The sequence below is a fragment of the Symphalangus syndactylus genome, chromosome 8 (assembly GCF_028878055.3).
Source record: "Symphalangus syndactylus isolate Jambi chromosome 8, NHGRI_mSymSyn1-v2.1_pri, whole genome shotgun sequence".
Taxonomy (NCBI): domain Eukaryota; kingdom Metazoa; phylum Chordata; class Mammalia; order Primates; family Hylobatidae; genus Symphalangus; species Symphalangus syndactylus.
The window spans coordinates 56,419,631-56,441,176 of record NC_072430.2 but is presented as its reverse complement, the minus strand read 5'-3'; the positions used below and the strand labels follow the sequence as shown (position 1 = coordinate 56,441,176).

Here is a 21,546-nt window from a genome sequence, read left to right as displayed (position 1 = left end):
TCTCGAACTCCTAGCCCGAAGTGATCAACCCGCCTCGCCCCCCAGAGTGCCGGGACCACAGGCGTGAGCCACCACGTCCAGCCCCCACATTGCTTCTGGCCTCCGTGGTAGACCTCCCAGACGGAGCGGCTGGGCAGAGGCGCTCCTCACTTCTTCCCAGACACCGGGCGGCCGGGCAGAGGCGCTCCTCACTTCCCAGACGGGGCGGCCAGGCAGAGACGCTCCTCACTTCTTCCCAGACGATAGGTGGCCAGGCAGAGGCGCTCCTCACTTCCCAGACGATGGGTGGCTGGGCAGAGGTGCTCCTCACTTCCCAGACGATGGGTGGCCGGGCAGAGGCGCTCCTCACTTCCCAGACGGGGCGGCCGGGAGGCGCTACGCACTTCCCAGACGATGGGTGGCTGGGCAGAGGCGCTCCTTACTTCCCAGACGGGGCGGCCGGGCAGAGGCGCTCCCCACTTCCCAGACGGGGTGGCCGGGCAGAGGCGCTCCTCACTTCTCAGACGATAGGTGGCCGGGCAGAGGCGCTCCTCACTTCCCAGACGATGGGTGGCCGGGCAGAGGCGCTCCTCACTTCCCAGACGATGGGTGGCCGGGCAGAGGCGCTCCTCACTTCCCAGACGGGGCGGCCGGGCAGAGGCGCTCCTCACTTCCCAGACGGGGCGGCCGGGCCGAGGCGCTACGCACTTCCCAGACGATGGGTGGCTGGGCAGAGGCGCTCCTCACTTCCCAGACGGGGCGGCCGGGCAGAGGCGCTCCCCACTTCCCAGACGGGGCAGCCGGGCAGAGGCGCTCCTCACTTCCCAGACGATGGGTGGCCGGGCAGAGGCGCTCCTCACTTCCCAGACGATGGGTGGCTGGGCAGAGGCGCTCCTCACTTCCCAGACGGGGCGGCCGGGCAGAGGCGCTCCTCACTTCTTCCCAGACGGGGCGGCCGGGCAGAGGCGCTCCTCACTTCTTCCCAGACGAGGCGGCCGGGCAGAGGCGCTCCTCACTTCCTCCCAGACGGGGCGGCCGGGCAGAGGCGCTCCTCACTTCCCAGACGGGGCGGCCGGGCGAGGCGCTACGCACTTCCCAGACGATAGGTGGCTGGGCAGAGGCGCTCCTCACTTCCCAGACAGGGCGGCCGGGCAGAGGCGCTCCCCACTTCCCAGACGATGGGTGGCCGGGCAGAGGCGCTCCTCACTTCCCAGACGATGGGTGGCCGGGCAGAGGCGCTCCTCACTTCCCAGACGGGGCGGCCGGGCAGAGGCGCTCCTCACTTCTTCCCAGACGGGGCGGCCGGGCAGAGGCGCTCCTCACTTCTTCCCAGACGAGGCGGCCGGGCAGAGGCGCTCCTCACTTCCTCCCAGATGGGGCGGCCGGGCAGAGGTGCTCCTCACCTCCCAGACGATAGGTGGCCAGGCAGAGGCGCTCCTCACTTCCCAGATGGTGGGTGGTCAGGCAGAGGCGCTCCTCACTTCCCAGATGGTGGGTGGTTGGGCAGAGGCGCTTCTCACTTCCCAGACGGTGGGTGGCCGGGCAGAGGCGCTCCTCACTTCCCAGATGGTGGGTGGTCTGGCAGAGGCGCTCCTCACTTCCCAGACGGTGGGTGGCCGGGCAGAGGCGCTCCTCACTTCGAGACGGGGCGGCCGGGCAGAGGCGCTCCTCACCTCCCAGACGATGGGTGGCCGGGCAGAGGCGCTCCTCACCTCCCAGATGATGGGTGGGCGGGCAGAGGCGCTCCTCACCTCCCAGACGATGGGTGGCCGGGCAGAGGCGCTCCTCACCTCCCAGACGGGGCGGCCGGGCAGAGGCGCTCCTCACTTCCCAGACGGTGGGTGGCCGGGCAGAGGCGCTCCTCACTTCCCAGACTGGGCGGCGTCCGGGCAGGGGCTGCAATCCCGCACCCTGGTAGGCCAAGGCAGGCGGCTGGGAGGCGGAGGCTGCCGCGAGGCCAGACCACGCCACCGCACTCCAGCCCGGGCAACACCGAGCACCGGGTGAGCGAGACTCCGTCTGCAGTCCCAGCACCTCGGGAGGCGGAGGCGGGCAGAGCACTCGGCGTGAGGAGCTGGCGACCAGCGTGGCCAAGATGGCGAACGCGTGCCTGCAGCGAAAGGAGCGCGCCGGCAGTCCCAGGCAGTCCGCGGCGTGGGCAGCAGCGAGCCGAGTAGATTGCAGCGTGGGCTGCAGAGGGAAAGAAAGAAAGAAAGGAAGGAAGGGAGGGAGGGAGGGAGGGAGGGGACCCTTTCTTATCTGCCTCCTGCATCTATCAAGACCATCGCCTGATGATGGTCACCTGATATTCCTGGTGTGGTGGGGCCCCTGCTCCCCTGCTTGCCTGCTCATGTCTGCCTGGCTACCTACCTTACACTAATCTGCCATGTTGACTTCTGATTAATCATAGTTCCAGGAATGCCTGTAAGCAACTGTTTTTTAATTGATTCACAAGAATGTATATTCTTGTACTCATCAAACATTTGAGGGTTCAGCTTTGCATTTGACAAGGCACCTGGCATAGTACTGAGAGGGTAGCCAGCTGTTTAGCTTAAATATTTGAGGACCTAATGAATAGAAATAGCATCTTGACTAGTTGTTATATTTTATTCTGTTTAAAAGGTCATAATAATGGATGCTTGATAAATATTGACCTAGAAGAAATAGTCAAAAAAATGAATTATATATATATTCTAATGGCCTCTTAAAAATAGTAGAAAAGTACAAACTCTGTTGTGGATATAAAGAGTGAAATAATGAAAATAAACCCAGTGTTAAACTCTGAGAAATAGAAACAAAATATAATTAAGAAAAATTGAATAAAATAAATAATAGAAAAGTAGAAAAGTAGAAATTAGTAAATTGGAAAACACACAAAAAAATTCTGAAATTCAAGTTTCTTTATAGTGATTCTTTAAAAGGGCCTTTATACAACTTAGACAAACATGTAGCATTTCTGATCAAGAGAAAGAGGTAGAAAAGCAATATAAGAAATGAAGAGAGAGCTAGAACAATAGAAACAGTGGAAAATTTTAAAAATATTTTACTCAGTACTGATAAATGAGAAAATCTTAATGGCTTGGGTAGTTTGGGGAACACTTAAATTATGGTTGCATTTCTTTGAGTTCATTTGTTCATTATAAGCAATCTTTTATTGGTCACATGTAACAGTGGTTCTCAGACTTTTTGGTGTTAGTAACTTTTATAATTTTAAAAGTTATTGATGACCCTCAAGACCTCTTATTTATGAAAGTTATATCTGTTAACATTTATCATATTAGGAATTAAAATTTGGAAACTTTGAAATATTTATTCATCAAAAATTATAAACCTATTACATGTTACCACAAACTATATTTTTATGAAATGTAACTATATTTTCCAAAACAAAAACATTTTGTGAGATGAGTAGCATTGTTTTACATTTTTGCAAATCTTTTTAAAATGCTTGGCTTAAGAGAAGAAAACTAGATTCTCACATCTGCTTCTGTGTTGAGTCTGTCGTATGTTTTGGTTGAAATAAATAAAGACTATCTGGCATCTATAGATACCTATTTGGAAAAGGGAGAAACATTTTAATAATAGCCTTTTCAGGTAATTGCTAACATTCTTTTTGGACATACTTAGGTACATGTATTTTTAGCTCCTTTGAATCATGGTGGAAGTAAAGACATACCTTATTTAGTGCAGGACCTGCATTAATGGAAATCAGAGAATTAGTTGAATTTGCCCTTCCTTTCCCCGAAGTAGAATTATAGTAAAGGTCTCTGTGGAGATGCTAGCTTGGTTTAGTGGGACATCGTTCTTTCAAGTCTCCAAAGTCCTGAATGCTCCTGTGGCCATGGTGCTTTCCCTTATTACTCGTATACAGACGTACCTCAGAGATATCGCTGGTTTGGTTTCTGACCACCACAGTAAAGCAAATATCATAATAAAACAAATAGCACAATAAAGTGACTAGCACAATAAAGTATGTCACACAAACTTTTTGGTTTCTTAGTGCATATAAAAGTTATGTTTACACTATACTGTAGTATATTAAGTGTACAATATAAATATGACTAAGAAACAGTGTGCATACCTTAATTAAAATATACTTTACTGCTAAAAATTGCTAACAATCATCTGAGCCTTCGAAAGTGACCATAATCTTTTTGCTGGTAGAAGGTCTTGCCCAGATGTTGATGGCTCCTGACTAATCAGGGTGGTGATTGCTGAAGGTTGGGGTGGCCTTGACGATTTCTTAAAATGAGACAACAATGAAGTTTGTTGCATTTATTGACTCTTCCTTTCATGAAAGATTTCCCTGGAGCATGTGATGCTGTTTGATAACATTTACTTACTGGAAAATTTCTCTCAAAATTGGAATCAATTCTCAAACCTTGCCACACTTTATCAACTAACTGTATATGTTATTTCTGAATCTCTTGTCACTTCAACAGTGTTCACAGCATCTTCACCAGGAGTAGGTTCCATCTCAAGAATCATCCCGAAGAAGCCAAAACTCCTCATTTGTTCAAGTTTGATCATGAGATTGCAGCAATTCAGTCACATCTTCAGGCTCCACTTCTAATTCTAGTTCTCTTGCTGTTTCTGCCATATCTGCAGTTACTTTCTCCACTGAGGTCAGACCCTGAAAGTCATCTGTGAGGATTGGAATCAACTTCTTCCAAATGCCTTTTAATGTTAATATTTTTTATCTTTTCTCATGAATCACACATGTTCTTAATGGCATCTAGAATGGTGAATCCTTTCAAAAAGGTTTTGAATTTGCTTTGCCCAGATCTATCAGAGGAATCATTGTCTGTAGCAGCTACAGCATTATGACATGTATTACTTAAATAACAAGACTTCAATGTCAGAATTACTCCTTGACCCATGGGCTTTTGAATGGATGTTGCGTTAGCAGGCATGAAAACAACATTCATGTCCTTGCACATATCCATCAGAGGTCTTAGGTGACTGGATTCATTGTCAATGAGCAGTAACATTTTGGAAGGAGTCTTTTTTTCTGAGCAATAGGTCTCAACAGTGGGTTCAAATATTAAGGAAACCATGCTGTAAATAGATGTGCCATCATTCAGGCTTTATTCTTCCATTTATAGAGCACAGGCAGTATAGATTTAGCATAATATTTAAGGGCTTTATGATTTTTCAAAATGACAAATGAACATTGATTTCAATTTAGTCATCAGCTGCACTAGCTCCTGAAATGACAGCCTTGCCTTTGAAGCTTTGAAACCAGGCATTGGCTTCTCCTCTGTAGCTATGGAAGTCCTAGACGGCATCTTCCAATAGAAGGATGTTTCATCTGCATTGAAAAGTCTGTTTTTCAGTGTAGCCACCTTCATCATTATCTTAGATAGATATTATGGATAACTTGCTGAAGCCTCCATATCAGCACTTGCTGCTTCGCCTTGCACTTTTATGTTATGGAAACAGCATCTTTCCTTGAATTTTGTGAACAAACCTCTGCTAGCTTCAGACTTTTCTTATGCAACTTCCTCACCTTTCTCAGTCATCATAGGATTGAAGAGAGTTAGGGATTAGGATCTGGATTAGGTTTTGGTTTAAGGGAATGTTGTGGCTGGTTTGATCTTTTATCCAGACCACTGAAACTTTCTCTGTATAAACGATAAGACTGTTTTGCTTTCTTAACATTGTGTGTCATTGGCGCAGTGCTTTTAATTTCCTTTGAGGACTTTTCCTTTGCATTCATGACTTGGCTAACTGGTGCAGTTGGCCTAGGTTTTGGACTATCTCAGCTTATGACACACTCTCCTCAGGAAGCTTGGTCATTTCTGTCTTTTGATTTAAAGTGAGAAACCTGTGACTGTTTTTTTCACTTGAACACCTAAGAGTCCATTGTAGGGTTATTAATTGGCCTAATTTAAATATTGTTGTATCTCAAGGAATGGGAGGTCTGAGAAGAGGGAGAGAGTTGGAGGAACAGTTGGTGAAGCAGTTGGAGTACATACAACATTTATTAAGTTTATATGTGGGTGCTTTTCATGGTATCCTGAAACAATTAAAATGGTAACACCAAAGATCACTGACCACATAGCACCATGTCAGATATAACTATAATGAAAATATTTGAAATATTGTGAGGATTACCAAAATGTGAAACAGAGACATGAAGTAAGCACATGCTGTTGGAAAAATGGCGCCGATAGACTCATTCCATGGCAGCGTTGCCACAAATCTTGAATTCGTAGAAAATGAAATATCTGCAAAGCCCAATAAGGCAATTCGCAATAAAATGAGGCATGCCTGTAATTGTCAGTTCTCCCAGTCTGCAGTATTATTTCTGAAGCCCTTCATAAAGTTAGACAGACTTTTCCCTCCAGTTTCTAACTTAGCTTTTACCTTGTTTCTCAACCATATCCCTGAAGGGGCTTTGAGCCTCTAATGTCTTAAATCTTAACATCCAGCACCATCACATGCACACCCTTTTTAGCTATCAGGATGAAACTATTCATCAGTGGCAGAAAGAATGGCTACAGAATAGTCCACATATTTCAGAAAATGTTCTTGGCTTAGAGCATTTGGAGTATGATGTGTCATTAACACATGCTGGCTAGGAGTATGTAGTATAATTTGTTGAGCTGTTGCTCATTGGCTGAAAGCTTATGATAGTATTCAAAGTATGCTTTTGTAATAGAGTTACTTCTTTTTCTTTTTTTTTCTGTTTTCACCCTAGTATATGAATGTTTATGCACAAAGTTGGTGTATCTGACACAGAAGAATATTGGTTTTGAGTATGTTGAGTTTGAGGTAACTTGTGGGATATCAAAGAGTAATTGTGTAATAGGCAGTGTGTAATAGGAATTTAGGAGAGATTTTTAGGCTAGAAATAGATACTTAGGATGATTATTTTCATAGGTCCTTACAAAAATTGTAAGAATAAGATTGAAGGAGAAAGTGTAGAGTATGAAGAGGACTGTAAAAGGAAAATAAATCTTGGGACCCCCAAAATCACTGAGCTAAAGGGAAAAGTCAAGCTGGGAACTGCTTAGTGCAAACCTCCCTCCCATTCTATTGAAAGTCATTCCTCTGAGGCTCATCTGAGACAAATGAATCTCTGATTGCTTCCTCTGCCCTATTGTTTATGTAAAAATGCAGTTTCACTGAGCCAGACTAAATTGTGTATTCAGTGGAAGGCTGATCAAGGACTCAAAAGAATCCAACCTTTTGTCTCTCATCTACTTCTAACCTGGAAGCCCCCGCTTCGACTTGTCCCACCTTACTGGACCAAACTGATGTATATCTTACACATAGTGATTATTAATATAAAATGTATATCATGATTATCAATATAAAATGTATAAAAGCAAGCTGTACTCGACCACTTTGGGAACATGTCATCAGGACCTCCTGAGGGTGTGTCCTTAACTTTGGCAAAATAAACTTCCTAAATTGACTGAGTCCTGTCTCAGATATATGGGATTCACAGGGTAATGGTGAATTCTTACTAGTTATATGATTTTAAGCCAGTTATTCGACTTCTCCATGCTTAGTGCCCTCATCTATGTAGTAAGGAAAATAATATCTACATCATATCGCAAAAGCCCTAATGAATGTTATTTTCTTTCTACGTTCCTTCATATATTTCCAACCTCTTTCTAGAAAATATTTATAGTGTTATTCCATAAAGGATTTAAATTTGGCTTAGGAGTTTTCTGGCAAAGGGGCAAAAAGGAAAACTGGATGGATTCCATGGTCCTTGCTGTCTGTCAGGAGGATACAAACCCATTTGTTTGAAAGTATGTTTTTCTGGCACAGCTTTATTTAATTATTAACTCTTTCCTTTTCCCTTGAGTACAAATATTTGTTTTTACACAGCTCCGTTTTTCTGGCTCAGAATGGACTTAAATATACTATTTGAATTTGTACCTTATATTATTTGCTTGTTAGTTGAAAATTGCTATGCTAAATGATAATAGCCAACAGATTGATTAGATATTAATTTTGAGTTCTAAGATAATGAAAAAATGGGTAAACATGCTTTTTTAAATTTTGAGGGCAATATCTTTTTTTTTTTTTTTTTTTCTTCTGAGAGTCTACTATCTCTTCGTAATGTTTTAATACCTGCTCCCAGGCCATCACTTCTCTACCTGTGGATGAATTCTTTTGCTTCATATTCCAAAAGCACTTCGTTGAGGTAGTTTATAAATTTTTTCTCAGGATTTGGAATACATAGATTCTGAGTTCCCTTTTAGGTATCAAGTGATTCATAGCAATTTAGCCTAAAGGTATGAAAGGACTGATGAGGAAATTTAACAGCAAATATTCCAAAGTTTAAATTGAGAATGCCACATAAGTAAATGTAACACATTCCTATTTTAGTTGCTGAGATAAATGAGAAATGATTATCGTAGACAAAGTTAACTGGATCCCATGGCTAATTGGCTTGAAATCCATGTATGCAAATAAGTAAGTCTCTACTTTTATTAAGATTGTATACCCCTTCTATCAAAAGTTATTCATTTTGAGGTCATAAGTTTTTTAAAATTACAAATATCTGGGCTTTAAGAAAATCTCAAACCTTTTTAAGGTGAAGATTTCAATTGGTTACTTTCTGGGGACCAAAACTTGTAGAATATTCTTTTAAAATTTCAGTTTAGTTCCTGCTTGAAAGCTGATATCGTCAACTCATGGTGGAGGTTAGGAAGGAGAGAAAAATAAGAAAATGTCTAATATTTTTTTCATCTTTTTTGGGCCAGTTTAGTTGAAAACCCTAACCATCACATATAAATAGTTTATTTGGGAAAAATGTATTTTGATTTCCAAGCAGCTAATTTGTAAGCAAACTATTGGAACAAAGTCTATTTATAAATTGACTGCCTTTTCTAAAATGCACCAGGTGTTATTTTTTTTGTGTGTTTTCCGTGAATCCTTTAACGCATTTCATTATTGGATGTTGATAATATTTTAATTAACTGGTGATCATTTAGGTCATTTCTACCTCTAAAATTTCTATGATTCAGTTAGAGCAGAGATTTTTGTCAAATGATTTAGTTGAATTAAGGTTTCTAAAGTTTTAATGTTCAAAGATATGGCACTTCAATATTTTTTTTGTATAGACAAGTTAGGTTTATTTTGGAAGGAAAATTTTTTTAAATTCATATCCTGCTTCTTTCTTACATAATTTAGTACACATGGGCTTAAGGAAGAATTTATTGTAAAAATAAAATTTTTCTTTAACAATGTTATTACTTGTTTTTTAGCTTGCAAGACCATAGGTTTCTGTTTCATTTTTAAAAGCCAAGGAGCTAATGAAGAATGGAAAGTGCTGATAAAACTAGGTTACTTCACAGAAAGTCTTAAGTATAGAGTTTTTGACAAACTATGAGTAATTTTTTTAAGCCAGTATGTTTTAATAATATTTGAAATTCTACATGGAATATAGTTGCTCTTTAAAAAGTGAAGCGAACAATTGACTAAAATTTTGACGAGAATATTCTTGATAAAATAAAATCTGCTAAAAATAAGTCATTCAGAGAGAAAAAGGATGAGCACCATTCTGATTTTTAAAAACAAAAACCGTAAAAATGTTTTTGGAAATGGATAATGACTGAAAATTTGGGCTTCTTCAGCAGATTCTTCTGTTTTCTGCAGAATGTAAAGTTTTATTTGAAAAAACTCCTAGCACTCCTAGAGGCAAAAGATTGCCCATATACTGCTGTTTTGGTTGCCCTGTTGCCAGATAAAATGAACTAGCAATTATCAACTACTACTACTTCTTCTTCTTCTTTTTTTTTTTGTTTTTTTGAAACAGGGTCTCGCTCTGTCGCCCAGACTGGAGTTCACTGGCATGATCACAGCACACTGCAGCCTCTACCTCCTGGGCTTGGGTGATCCTCCCATCTCAGCCTCCTAAGTAGCTGGGACTACAAGCGTGTGCCACCATGCCCGGCTAATTTTTTGTTTTTTTGTTGTTGTTGTTGTTTTTTGTTTGTTTGTTTGTAGGAACAAGGTTTTGCCATGTTGCCCAGGCCAGTCTCAAACTCCTGGGCTCAAGTGACCTGCCTGCCTTGGCCTCCCAAAGTGATGGGATTACATGTGTGAGCCACTGCACCCAGCCTATTTCTCCTGTTCTTTATTTTATTTATTTATTTATTTATTTATTTATTTATTTATTTATTTATTTTTGGATATAGGTCTTGCTTTGTCACGCAGGCTGGAGTGCAGTGGCTGATCACAGCTGACAGTAACCTTGAACTCCTGGGCTCAAGTGATTGTCCTGCCTCAGCCTCCTGAGTAGCTAGGATTACAGGCATGTACCACCACATCTGGCTAATTTTTTTTTAGTTTTTATATTTTGTAGAGGGAGGGATCTAGCCATGTTGTCTAGGCTGGTCTTATATTCTTGGCCTCAAGCTATCTTCCTGCTTTGCCCTCCCAAAGCACTGGGATTATAGGCGTGAGCAACCACGCCTGGCCTGTTCTTTTTTTAATGTTTAGTTTTTATATATATATTTTGTAAATATGTAGAAAAAGATGTGGCCACACAAACACTAAACTCAACAGTAGCATATTACCCATGGGAAGTGAGATACAGAACACAATGAAGTAGAACTTTGAATTATTTTTCTATATAATTCTATATTTTATAAGCTTTAAAGAAAAATATTCTTTTCACAGTTAAAATTAGAAATGGAAAATGTTACATAGGAAAATAAACTGCAATAAAAATTTTAATACTGTTTAAATTATTATGACAAGGCAGATTATAAAAAGTGGAGATGTACAACTGATTTTGGAAGCAATATATTATGTCTAATATACAATATGACTTTTAGAAATATTAATGTTCTATATTACCTTGCTGACTAAACTATTGATTGAGTCTAATCTCCAAGACCTTGAGATATATAATGTTATTTATGGCTCTGTAATTTTGAATATTTTGGATAGCTACTTGCTTATAAATATCTTTAGTTAGTATAGTTATAAAGTGTGCCTGTTTTCACGTTCCATGGATGGGTTTAATTTCCTCTAACTACAGAGAATAGTGGAAATGCACCATTCTGAAACTTCCTAAGTCCAAAGTGGTTTATCTGGGGTTTAGTTGATCTTGCTAATGACACTATGAACTTTGGAATTTTTCCCTGTTACTTTTTAGTGACACTATTAAGATAGAGATATAGGCCAGGAGTGGTGGCTCATGCCTATAATCCCAGAACCTTGGGAGGTCAAGGCAGGAGGATCGCTTGAGCTCCGGAGTTCGAGACCAGCCTGAGCAACACAGGGAGTCCCAGTCTCTACAAAAAAATAAAAAAATGAGCAGAGCGTGACGGTGTGTGCTTGTTATCCCAGCTACTGAGGAGGCTGATGTGGGAAGATTGCCTGAATCTGGGAGGGCAAGGCTGCAGAGAGCTGTGATAACTTCACTGCATTCTCGAAAAAAAAAAAATATATATATATATATATATATACATATGTGTATGTGTGTATATATATATGTGTGTGTGTATATATATATAAAGATCAATGTTAGTATTTTACTAATAACCTTAAAAATTCTTATTTTTCTTATTACTTTTCTTATTTAGCTTATTCTGTAAGTTAAATACACACTTGGAAGAAATCAACTCTTCTCTATTCATTAGAATTTCTCTTTTTCCCTTTGTCTTGTGTTCATTTTTTTGTTCTGTGAAGCTTATTTAGTGAGTACTTAGTGTTAGGCACTGCGGATAGAGAACAAGATAGGCAACATTCTGTCCTTATGAAATATACTGTACTTCCTTGTCTAGGAGACAGAACACAGAAATAAATAAGATGATGTCAGATATTGCTAACAAAAGGAGTGATTAGGACTGTGTGGCCCTAACACATATGGAGTTGGGCAAGATTACACCTGGAGGACTACAAATGTTTAAATATTTATCAAAACATTTGAATATTTAAAAGTTATAAATCAAGCCACATCCTTGGACCAGCCTGATTTCCTACACAGCATGTTGAGTTGCCAGCAGCCTATACCCTCAAGACTCAGAGGCTAAAGGAACTGCTCTCTCCTCCCATCCATCCTTGTAACCTGCCTGACTGAGTGGTAGTATGGATCTGTTGGGGTAGGGCAGGGATGATTGGGGTGGTACCTAGACCCATCTAAAACAGTATATTAACAGATCCCGCCAAGTCCCCAGGAATCTGGTTATAGAGAGGTTTGCCTCTCCAGTTCATTGTTTTTTCAACTCAAGTCTTCTAGGAAGTTGTAAGCCCTTCTTAATGTTGCACTACCAGAAAAGGGGATGCAGGTATCTGGGAAACCTGGCTTGCCTGGGAATTCAGTTTGCTTTATTTGGGGCAACGAACTTTAACTGAATAAAGCTTTTATAAGCAGCCACTCTTTCTGGGATTTCTCATGGCAGAAGTTGTGTTCATTTTCCCACACATACTGGAGCACTCAAAGTTCTTTATCCTCTGGCCAGTGGGGCCTCATTCAACTAGCACCTCTTTCTTGTAATTGTCATTTGCTCAGTTGATTGCTGAACTTTCAAAAGACATTCTTACAAGGAAAGGAAGAAAAAAACATCTATTTTAGTGCTTGGGATATACAGGGCTCTCTAAAGAGCAGGCCACTGGCAGAGGCTTCTCTTGCCCAGGTCTACGGATGATATTGGGACTGGGGATGGAGGTGACCATACACTAGCCTTTTACATGCTCTTTGACTTCTCCCTATCCTGCTCTTCTTCCTAGTCTCTCACTCAATTTATTTTAATTTATAAATTTGTTTGATCTGTAAAACTAAACTGGTATCACTTGGGATACCTATATCTGAAAAGTAAGCTCCAAATGAAAATGAACATTTTCCAGAAAGTTTTTTGGTAAGATTTTAAATAAGTGACTAGTTTTCAAGTCTCACTCTCCTTATCCCATAGGGGCAAACTATTCAGATGTGTTGTAGATTTGAACATTGGCTTAAATGTTATGTTTTATTTCTGTCCTTACAGCTGTGAAAGTTGTGTAGATCTACTGTTTGTGAGAGGAGCTGGAAACTGCCCTGAGTGTGGTACTCCACTCAGAAAGAGCAACTTCAGGGTACAACTCTTTGAAGATCCCACTGTTGACAAGGAGGTTGAGATCAGGAAAAAAGTGCTAAAGATGTAAGTATTCCTGCTCGAATGATTCAGTCAACAAAGAGGACTTTAACAATTATGTCAATAATTGATTATTATTTGCTCATAAATGTGGACAGATTAGCAAGCAAATAACTATAAATTCGTTTAAATTCTTAGAGAACTGAGTAATATTATTTATCTTTGTTAAAGAAGAGCCTCTTGATTGATGGCTTCATTATTCATTTGTATTTGTTTTTTGATTAATAAACATGTATTGAGTACCTACTATGTATTGAGTACCTACTATGTGTAAACACTACTACTATGTGTAAACATGTTATGCATGTTAAGCAGTAGTTATGAAGTGATGAGTAAAACAGCTGTGAACTCTGTCCTCACGAGACTTACCATACAGTAGCATAGGATAGCAAAAAGACAAAAAACAGGTAAACCAAAACAAATGTTATTTGTTATAGACTGAGAATAGTGCTATATAGTTAGTGACTCAGTGTTGCTGTGGTCAATGTCAGGTGTGGGCTGAGGAGGTAACATTAAGTTGAAGTTTGAAGGCTATTAGAGAAAATCACATGTTAGCTATAGTTTATTTTGGCATGTATATTTTTGTGTATATATACATACACACATGGGCATAGTATATATATGTGTGTATATATGTGTATATATACCTATATATTATTAATCTGTCTTTTTCATTTACAATTTAGGTTTTACTCTTTACTCTTTGTTAATAGTTTTGGGTTTCCTTTTATCCATTCTTTTATTATGAGAAATAATTGATATGTTTATTTTTATTTTTGATGGTATACATTTCAACCCAGGTAACCAGTGTTTTAGCAGCATCCTTCTAGGTACATAACCAATGATACTTTATCAATGCCCCTAGCGGCTCTTTTATTGTTTGTATAACTTCTGCAAGGTAGTCTCTTAGATTTTGATCTTTCATTGTTAATTCCTTGCAATTTACTGATTCTTCACAGGTACAATATTTACAGATTTTCTTGATCTAGTATTTTTTAGACTATGTCGTGAAAAATGGAGGAGTCACTTCAATTTTTTGTGTTTTGGAAATTAGTGAATCCCTTAGAAGTAAATAATACCATAATTTCCAATGTTATGCCTTGCTTAAGCTCATTTTCCAATCTTTCAAGCTCCCAATTTATCTTTCCCTGAAGTCTTAACAAGGATTTTGCATATTGTACCATTTTCTCCTGATCCTACTTCTTCTCTGTAGTCATAAGAATTTAAGAATTGCATTTTTGGTCTGGTTACAAACCTGGTGTCAAGAAAAACAGTGTTTTAGGCTGGGCGCGGTGGCTCACGCTTGTAATCCCAGCACTTTGGGAGGCCGAGGTGGGCGGATCACTTGAGGTCAGAGTTTGAGACCAGCCTGGCCAACATGGTGAAGTCCCATCTCTACTAAATACAAAAAAACATTAAGTGGATGTGGTGGTGTGCGCCTGTAATAATCCCAGCTACTCGGGAGGCTGAGGCAGGAGAATTGCTTGAACCAGGGAGGTGGAGGTAGCAGTGAGCCAAGATTGTGCCACTGCACTCCAGCCTGGACAACAGAGCAAGACTCCATCTCAAAAAATAAAAATAAAAAAATAGAGAACGATGTTTTACACAGTAAGCAATTCTTTTCCATGTATCATATATGAATTAGGTAAGAACAGCAAACCAGTTAGATAATATTAAAAGCAATGATATGTAATATGTAGATTTCTTTTTTCTTAAAGATACAATAAAAGGGAAGAAGATTTTCCTACTCTAAGAGAATACAATGACTTCTTGGAAGAAGTGGAAGAAATTGGTACGTTTTTAATTTGATGTATGCTAGCCTATAAGACCGTGTGCTTTTATCTTTTAAATGCTTAGGAGAACATCTCACATAAAAACCTCTTAACGGGTTTTGTTGTGATAGCTAACATTTACCTAATTACTTTCTTTTGCACTTGAGTCATGTTTGTCAAATTGAAGGCATACTTAAGTAAAGAACCTGTTTAATATTGTCTTTTAGGAGAAATATGTTTAATAGAGGTAGTAACACTTTATAGCTGGGGAGGAAGACTATATGGGTACATGCATCTGTATGTTGATAACGTTTTAGAGTAGTTTAAATGAATGGAAAGCATATTCTGATTTTTCAAAAATGGGGTTCCTGTTAACCATATTTATAGTGACTAAAGCCATATGTTTATCATTATTTGTGCTTCTGTGGATATAGTAGTCTTAAAGTACTTTGAAGCAGTTGACTGTTGACGTGGCATTCTATTAATCAGTATTATTCTGGAATCAGAGGTTGGAGTAATCTTTGTGCCTTTTCCTTCTGATGTGTTTAGTCAAAAGGAAGATTTTATCAAGAAAAAATGATTTCAGTTTTCTTAAAATTTCAGAGATGTTAAAAACTTTGGAAGTTGTTATATATTGATTTAAAAAATAATGCTGCTTTTTAAACTTGCAACAATTATTACTAAGTGCGGGTTGGAAATGACACAAAGGTTATATACTGTGAACATTAGAATGAGACTATGAGGATCAAACAGCAATCATTTTTATTCTTTCAAACTTGATAGGTAACTGTACTCAATATTTACTATTAAAAATAAGATAATAATAAAATGGATCATTCTTCAGAAGATTTATATATGGTAAACTTAAAAATTCACATTCCTGAGGAATAATAAATATTCTAATTCCTTTAATTTCTTTACTAGAAAATCCAGAAAATCTTTTTGTTTCAACTGTTGTCTGAAACTTTTCCCATATGTCTAAGTTCATTTGTTATGCCATAGCAAAAGCACGTGGAAAACATAATTTAGGGTTTCTCTGGGATCTTTCAGTGCCATAAGAGCCACTGCTTTTCCATTCTGCATGTACTCATTGCGCTTTGTATGTTAACTTAGCAATCATGAGTGACTATGAATTTTAGCTGAAAAGATGGTAGAATTGGGAGTGACAAGGCAAAGTGGAAAAGTTAGAATGTAGACTGAGAAGAAAAACCAGAAAGGAATCTACGAGAACTGGGCAAGTATGAAGGTATGTAGAAATCTGGCTCTACATAGATACTAAGTATAGGGCAAGCTGTTGGATAGCAATTGAGAAGAAAAGTAGCTTATATATATTCTAAAAGGTAATGTGATTAGTCAAAAGTCTGGTCAAGCAATAAAGGGAAAGGAGATTATAGGTGTTACAGTACAAGTTGAATACATGGTCACAATTACAAGCAGGCAGTCAGGATAACTAAAAGAAACTGATGTACAGAGAAGGTGAGGAATACGTTTAGGGGATGAACTACAAGGAGATCTTGATTCTGGGATTAAGATTCTGACTGAGCTATGATTAAAAAAATATATATATATATATCTTGCTCCAAGATAAAGTAATTTGAAGGTATGGACAACATGGGGCCCATAATTGGTACTAGAATTGATAGGCAAGAGCAAGTCTGGATATTAGGGGTATACAACATGTAATGCTTTCTTTACCAAAATATAGAAGCTGTGGCTCAGACCATTTAATTTGAAAGTGATTCTGCTATTATGTATATTCATGAAGGACTGTCTTCAGTTGCAGTATCGGGAAACTCTCTTAAGCAACCTCCACGTAATTGTCTCATTGAAGTAACTGTCATTCCCCAGTTCTTCCATAAAATGTACTCACTGATACCCACAGCATAATGAATGCATTGTGAATGCCGTCAATCTTCTTATGCCAGTTGTACCTGTTATTGTAGTTATGTGGTTATGTAATTAAATACATATTTAATATTATATGTAATTTAAATATTTAAAGTGTGTAAGGTTGGGGAAAAAATTGTAAAACTCTAGAAGGATTCTGCTTCTCAGGTTTTTAAGTCACTTCTTAAAAAATGGAAATTGGCCAGGTGCAGTGACTCACACCTGTAATCACAGCACTCTGGGAGGCCAAGGCAAGAGGATTGCTTGAGCCCAGGAGTTTGATACCAGCCTGGACAACATAATGAGATCTATCTCTACCAAAATTTTAAAAAGTAGCTGGGTGTAGTGGCACATGTTTGTAGTCCCAGCTACTTGGGAGGCTGAGGTGGATCGCTGAAGTCTAGGAGTCCAAGGCTACAGTGAACCATGGTTGCGCCACTGCACTCCAACCTAGGCAACAGAGCATGCCCATGTCTCAAAAAACCAAAAAAACAGAAAACAAAAAAGGAAACTGAACAATATAGATGACAATTATGGCCTATATAAGGAAGAAGCAAAACTCTAAAAACTAGAATTTGCTGTATGTCATTAAGTTAGAGAATGACTATATACGTCCTATATATGTTTTAAGTTAAAGTATTTGAAGAGAGAGACAGGTGTATGTGTGTGTTTCTGTCCTTTAACAGACTTATTTAAATAGTCAACTATAAATCCTCATCGTGTTGATTAAAGAGTGGTTCTACTCTATTTAAAGATATTGATGATTTTTGGGAAGTAACCTCTTGGATTTATAGTTTATTTTCTGAACTTCAGTTCAATTCAGCAAGTTTTTAAATTATGTTATGTGAACTGCTTTATGGATGGGGATATGTGGTATTTGCCCTCAATAAGCTCAGACTCTAAAGGGGGAGATAATTATGTTAACTAATAACTATAATGTAATGTGATAAGTCTTATAAATAGGCATTTATAAAATGCTATGGGAATACAGATAAAGCAATTAACCTAGCACTGGGAAATAGAGATGTGGTTTGGTGAAGTTCAGGGAAGAGATGACATGTGAGTTTGATCTTGAAAGAAGAAGAAGAGTTAACCAGATAGAAAGGGATTGGAAAAACATTTGTAATAAAAGAAAAAGGCACCGAGATAGAAAAATGTTGAGCATGTTGGAGAATGAGCAAGTAGTCTGTTATAGGTAGGTAAAACATGAGGGATGACTAAAAATGAGGCCTGAAAAACAGGCTGGATTAAGGAGGCCTTAGTACCATAGACAACAAAAGCAAAAATAGACAAATGGGATTTATCAAACTAAAATACTTCCTCACAGCAAAGGAAACAACAGAGTGAAGAAGTAATCTACAGAGTGGGAGAAAATATTTGCAAGCCAGAAATCTGATAAAGGGTTAATCTCCAAAATATATAAGGAACTCAACTCAGTAGCAAGAAAATACTTGATTAAAAAATGGGCAAAGGACCTGAGTAGACATTTCTCAAAAGAAGACATACGTGTGGTATATGAAAATGTGCTCAACACCACTAATCATCGGAGAAATGCAAATTAAAATCACAATGAGATATCATTTCACATCTGTTAGAATGGGTATTACCAAAAGATAAGTGTTGATGAGGATGTGGAGAAAAGGGAATCCTTGTATGCTGTTGGTGGGAATGTAAATTAGTACAGCCATTTTGGAGAACAGTATGGAAGTTCCTCAAATACTAAAAACAGAACTACCATATGATCCAGTAATCCCACTTATGGGTCTATAACCTACAGCCCTATTCACAGTAGCTAAGATATGGAATCAACCTAAGTGTCCATCATTGGATGAATGGATAAAGAAAATGTGATACATATGCACCATGGAATCCTTCAGCCTTAAAAAAGAAGGTAATTCTGTAATATGCAACAACATGGATCAACCTGGAGGACATTATGCTAAGTGAAATAAGTCAGTCACAGAAAGACAAATATAGCATGGTCTCACTTATATCTGGAATCTAAAAGAGTTGAACTTAGAGAAGTAAAGAGTAGAATGGCGGTTACCAGAGGCTGTGGGATGGATGGTGGGTGGGGAAAGGGGAGCTGTATGGAGTTAATCAGGTAAACATTGGAGAATAGGCAGTATTTTTTATCATTTTGTTGGCTAAAGGATATGAAATTTCAATTAGGAGGAATAAGTTTTTGAGGTCTATTGCACAGCATGGTGACCATAATTAATAATAATGTATTGTATATTTCAAAATTGCAAAAAGAGTAGATTTTCAATGTCCTCGCTACAAAAAATAAGCATGTCAGGTGATGGATATGTTAATTAATTAGATAAAATAGTTCCACAGTGAATACATATATCAAAACATCACATTGTACTCCATAGATATATACAATTATTGTTTGTTAACTGAAAAAAAAAGAGGGCTTTGTAAACTGGGCTGTCAGTTAAGATTTTATCTTGTAGCTAAGAGGAGATACTAAAGAGTGAGAAATGACTTTTCAAGGGGCCATTACAGTAATTTGGATGAGAAATAATGAAGTCTTGGAGTAGATAGTCACAGTGGGGATAGATAAAGAGGATATTTTAGACATAGAATATTCAAGTGGTTGATTTGATGTAGGAAGTGTGTTAGAGTAGGCAAGGACAAATTCAAATATTATGACCCGACCCCCTGCAGTTGTATGGTGTTAATCAGGTAAACACGGGAGAATAGGCAGTATTTTCTATTATTTTGTTTTGTTGGGTGAAGCATTTGCAGAAATGAGAGATAAAGTGAAAACTTTAGTTTTAGACCTTTTAAGTTTTGTTAGAGTGCGGCTCCACCACTTAGTTGTATGGCATTGTTCTGTTTGTCATCATATAAATAAAACTTCTTTTTTTTTTTTTTGAGACGGAGTTTCACTGTGTCGCCCAGGCTGGAGTATAGTGGCACGATCTCGGCTCACTGCATCCTCCGCCTCCCGGGTTTAAGCAATTATCTGCCTCAGCCTTCCGAGTAGCTGGGATTACTGGCGCCCACCACCACGCCTGGCTAATTTTTTTTTTGTATTTTTAGTAGAAACGGGGTTTCACCATCTTGGCCAGGCTGATCTTGAACTCCTGACCTTGTGATCCACCCGCCTTGGCCTCGCAAAGTGCTGGGATTACAGGCATGAGCCACCGCACCCAGCCAAAACTTCCTTTAAAAATCTTGTTTCAATAGCTTTCTATTTTGTGTTTTATTCATACTTTTAAAGATAGATGTCTGTGATATCTGTATTATTTGTGTTAATCAGAAGTATAAACTGTTAATTTAATGGACATTTACTAAGTACCAGACTGAGCTGTACACACATTATCACATGTAATTTTTGAAACTCTAAGAGACAGGCATTTTTATTCCTATTTTGCACCTGGAGAAGAGGCACAGAGAGCTTAAGTATTGTGCCCAAGATCGCATTGCTAGTAAAGAATGGAGCCAAATTGTAAATATAGGATTTTCTTACTTTCTGAGTCTAGAACATGAAGTTCTATGGAATTATTAGAGATGACAGAAAAAAGGTAGGTTGGGGCCGTATTTTGAAGGATATTAAAGACATTTGAACTCGATCTTATAGGTAGAAGGGTGCTGTTGAAGATAAACGTTTAAATCTGGAGTAAGAGAACTAGAATTATTAGGGTGCCTCAGGGTCAGTGTTTGAGGATTCATAAATTGGAGATTGAGATAATTTTATTGAATAAATTTCATTATGAATGTTTTGAATATGAATATAAAAATGAAAACATTATAATTTTGAATAATAGCATCAAACATTTTCAATAGAAGGGGCACACATGAAGATGGACTTTCTTATGGCATTAACAATAGGCTCTTTTCTGTGGTTATGACAATCTATACATAAAATTCTTGTTCCTTATGGCTCCAGGGATTATCTCAAAGGTTTATTCTTAGTTTCATAATGAACAGATTATTCTTTTGGTGCAGAGAATACTTATCTTAAAAGGGTGAGAAAGTCCTAAGGGCTTTAATTATAAATTCTGGATGTCAAAAAGACTTCAAAATTGTACATGAATAACATTAAATCTTTCAGAAAATACAATAGGCTTTTTGTTTGCTTTTAATACTTGACTAAAGGCAGGTCAACATCTAAGCTAAACCAGTAAACAGATAAAGGGTCAAATGATTGTTATAGCAAATTAGCTTCTGTTCCGTTTTCTTCACGGCTGTTGTACCAACCTGATTCATTGGGTATGAATGAGACCTGCTTCATCTGAAAAGTTTTAAAAATAGTAATTCACTTTTATGGTTCTTTTCTTACTTTTTAAAGGAAGAGATTTGTATTATCTGATTATGATTTGCATTTATTATTGCTGTTATCTTTGCTTCTAAATTAAAATATGAAACATTATTTTACTTTTTTTGGAATTCATAAAGTTTTCTTTTTTAAATTTTTATTTATTCATTTATTTTTTAGAGATAGGGTCTCACTCTGTCTCCCAGGCTAAAGTGCAGTGGTACCATCATAGCTCACTGTAGCCTGAAACTCCTGGGCTCAAATGATCCTTCTGTCTCTACCTCCCAAGTAGCTAGGACTACAGGTGTGTGCCACCACACTTGGTTAAGTTTTTAATTTTATTTTTTTGGTAGAGATGGGGCCTCATTATGTTGACCAGGCTGGTCTCAAACTCCTGGCCTCAAGTGATCCAGAACTCATAAAGTTTTTGATAAGCATAAAAGAAATTGTTTATATAAAAACATTAATTTCACCTAGAATTTAAGTTTACCTATTTCTGGGCTCTATTTAATGGAAAAGTTAAAATCAGTAG

At 38.8% G+C, this 21,546-nt stretch overlaps 1 protein-coding gene across 7 annotated transcripts in view; it reads left to right on the top strand.

Moving 5' to 3' along the window:
- Positions 1-21,546, top strand: part of MNAT1 (MNAT1 component of CDK activating kinase) — a 244,565-nt gene that overhangs the window by 51,578 nt on the left and 171,441 nt on the right. For all 7 annotated transcript variants that reach the window (XM_055289175.2, XM_055289180.2, XM_063644542.1 and 4 more), the window contains exons 2-3: positions 12,939-13,091; positions 14,804-14,877. In XM_055289175.2, the coding sequence (XP_055145150.1) occupies positions 12,939-13,091; positions 14,804-14,877 (227 nt within the window). The remainder of the gene's footprint in view (positions 1-12,938; positions 13,092-14,803; positions 14,878-21,546) is intronic.